The sequence below is a fragment of the Haplochromis burtoni genome, unplaced genomic scaffold (assembly GCF_018398535.1).
Source record: "Haplochromis burtoni strain Fernald_Lab_line unplaced genomic scaffold, NCSU_Asbu1 Contig_831, whole genome shotgun sequence".
Taxonomy (NCBI): domain Eukaryota; kingdom Metazoa; phylum Chordata; class Actinopteri; order Cichliformes; family Cichlidae; genus Haplochromis; species Haplochromis burtoni.
Window position 1 is genome coordinate 12,501 of NW_024583192.1, and position 3,147 is coordinate 15,647.

General features: G+C 45.2%; 1 protein-coding gene across 1 annotated transcript in view; it reads left to right on the forward strand.

Moving 5' to 3' along the window:
- camk2a (calcium/calmodulin-dependent protein kinase II alpha) overlaps positions 1-3,147 on the forward strand; it is a 45,864-nt gene that overhangs the window by 9,456 nt on the left and 33,261 nt on the right. Inside the window, exon 3 of the mRNA XM_042215819.1 lies at positions 2,185-2,244. Within this exon, the coding sequence (XP_042071753.1) occupies positions 2,185-2,244 (60 nt within the window). The remainder of the gene's footprint in view (positions 1-2,184; positions 2,245-3,147) is intronic.

Consider the following 3,147-nt stretch of genomic DNA (forward strand, 5'->3'; position numbering starts at 1 on the left):
ACGGCCGCCGTTTTCTTTCAAAGTTTGAGTCTAGGGTTTATTTTTCAGCACCTGACGGCTCTTTTTTGCTTCTCATCCCTAAACTCTCTGCATCCCCGTGATTCAGTTTATTTTATAAAGTCTCAAGAGGATCCTGAGACTTTATTGTGAAAGGTTTACGTGGAAAACAAACAAGCGGACAGCGGAGCCACGCGATGCTGTTACCATAGTTGTTACTAACGACAACGCATAAAAACAGGCGCGTGTCCGTCTGTAGTGTGGTTATATCAAATATAAGAGAAAGAGAGAACTTTCAGAAATTAATAATAACTACAGTGACACCAGAACCATGAAAAAATATTGCTGTAAACAGTTTATTTTGTGACACCATGAAACAAACGATAGCGAGACAGGAAACTATAAATGTTTTTATATCGTCATCCGATATATATCGTTATATCGAACAGCCCTACACGAGGCGTGGACTCAGTGACAGTGAAGATCCACAGTGCAGTTTGTTGGTCCTCACCTGTGGGCGTGGACCACCAGTTCATGGGTCACACAGGATCATGATTGGTTCAGACCAGTGAGCTCACGACGAGTGAAGGGTCTGTATCCCAGCAGGATGTGATTTCTAACACAGTTATTGCTCTTCTTATCTGATCGATGAGCCTGAGCCGCCTGAGCTCAGTTCTTCTGCATCCCTCCAGCCTGCTGGGACGCTGAGCCTCACAGCTCAAACACACAAACCTTCACCTGTTTTTGCCTTTTTGGATCCAAACTGCTGTTTTAAATGTTTCGCTACATCTACTAATACTCTTAGTTTTCCATGTTCGCTCCTGTGTCATCATGCCGCCATGACAACAAAGCAAACAGCTGTTTACTGAAACCTGGAGAACTTCATGACCTCACAAAGACCCGAGCTGGACCCTCTGGTGATCTGGTTCTGGCCCCTGTGCTGCATGTTTGACACTGAGTTAATATTCGTTTGTTCACTTTAGATGTTCAAAACCACCTTTGAGCTTCTGCACAGGTGTAGTTCTACAGCAGGTGGTGTAACATCTCTTCTCACTCTGTGAACAGCTTTGAAAGCAGCTTTAAACCTGTGTTTGACTCGTTTCAGTGTTTAATAAGATAAAAGGTCACATTGGTGATGGTTCAAGCTTTTTTCATCTTCTGAAGTTAGAAAAACAAACGTCTGTTTAAGGACTAAAACACAAAAACAACAGAACAGCAAATCTCTGAGGTCACATTCACTGTCTTCACAGTCTAATATTTTAATATCAGCACAGCAGGTAATGGGATTACTCTGTCCCTTTGAGATCAAGGTGCTCCATGCAATCACAAGAACATGGATTTTACTGTAATATCAACAATATATCTGAATATATCATTAGCATCATGTGACCATGTTATTGGTCACATGATGGGTCACCTTTATTTCCATCGTCATCATTACTATGAACTCGGCTAATGCTGGGCTGTGTGCAGGCGTCTGCTGCAGAAACCAAAAAGCTTCCAGCATCAAAGCTGCGCACAGTTGATAAAGATGAGGAGCAACAAACAGCTCTCCCATTATTCCCAGCAGCCACGCGCCTGATTTAAGCCCCAACACTGCACTGACTCACCTTTGGAGCCTCAGACAGACTTTACAGGAAGTTTTCAGGAGGTCAGAGGAGGTTTTGAGCAGGGAAATAAAGTGGAAAATAAAACTTTGACTTAAAACCATCCTGATCTGTCATTACCAGACAAAGTCCCACTGATGCAGAGGTCTCTTTGGCCCCACCTCACGGCGCTCAGGCCTGAAACCGAGCCTCGTTCTTGGTCAGCAGAGCTGTGTGTGAGCAGCTCCTGCCTCGGTGGAGTCTGGATGTGCACACAGATATCTCTGCATCGCTGTGACACTGACGCTCAGATCAAACCTCAGGCAGCAAAAGCCTGATTCTCCTGTTTCTGAGCGCCTCAGTGAGCGTTTATCCGGGATGAAGATCAGAGATAACGAAACTATCACCATCACATTGATGCTTCATGAGCGTGAGCTCTGATTGGACTGATTTCCTGTTGTCGGTGAAACACCTGCGATCACCTCGCGGTGTGAAAACCGACAACAGGTCTGATTCCTGACTCTCCTGATCAATAACAAGGTCAGGAGGGAGATCCCCGATCGATGCCTCTGATCAGTAATCTCTGTGTTTGTGTTGTCAGATCATCAGAAGTTGGACCGTGAAGCTCGAATCTGTCGACTACTGAAACACCCCAACATCGGTGAGTAATACTGCATGTACTGCATGTACTGCATGTACTAACACTGCTGTATGTACCTCGGCTGCTAACGGTGAGGGTGATGAAGGCGGTGAAATCACAGAGGAGTCGTTCTCAGAGTGGAGGCGACAGACGAGGACGCGGAGAGGTTTCCCTCCAACATGCTGATCTCTGAGCAGCTGGAAGGAAAACCTGCACCGTGTACTGGAGACAGCACGCAGTACGAGTACTGTGATACTGAGAGCCGCCTTCGTCAGTAACGTAGGGACTGTCTTCTGCACAATCAGGTTTGAATCACATCGAAGGGTTGATCAATAACCACGAGTCCCATTCACAGAGTTGGGGAATGGCTGCAATCATTGTAAGAGGGTGACAGATGTTCCCTCAGAGATGGGCTTAGGTCGCTCTTACCTCTGAATGACTGAGAGTCTTCCTCGAGGCTGTTAGAGATCTTGTATGAATAGATTGTGAGAGTTTCGTGAGCCTTTGAACGTAATGGCGTTGTGGAAAAGCTCCGCCTCCCCAAATTACAGCTGACAGCTTCTTCACCCTGACCTCAGGAACAGGATATTTCTAACTTTAGAGATGTTGCACAAATGGAAGAAAGCAGTCTTACATATTTGTTTAATATGTGCATTGAAGGACATGTCCTGGTCAAAAATGACTCCAAGGTTCCTCACAGCGTTACTGGAGGCCAAGGTAATGCCATCCAGAGTAAGAATCTGCTTAGAGAAGATCATTTGTAACCTTCACTGAAGCTGTTTCTGTGCTGAGCTCTGAAACCTGACTGAAACTCTTCAAATAAACCTCTGCAGATGATCTGTTAGCTGTTTGACAACTACTCTTTCAAGGATGTTTGATATAAAGGAAGGTTGGAGATTGGCCTATAATTAGCTAAGACTGCTG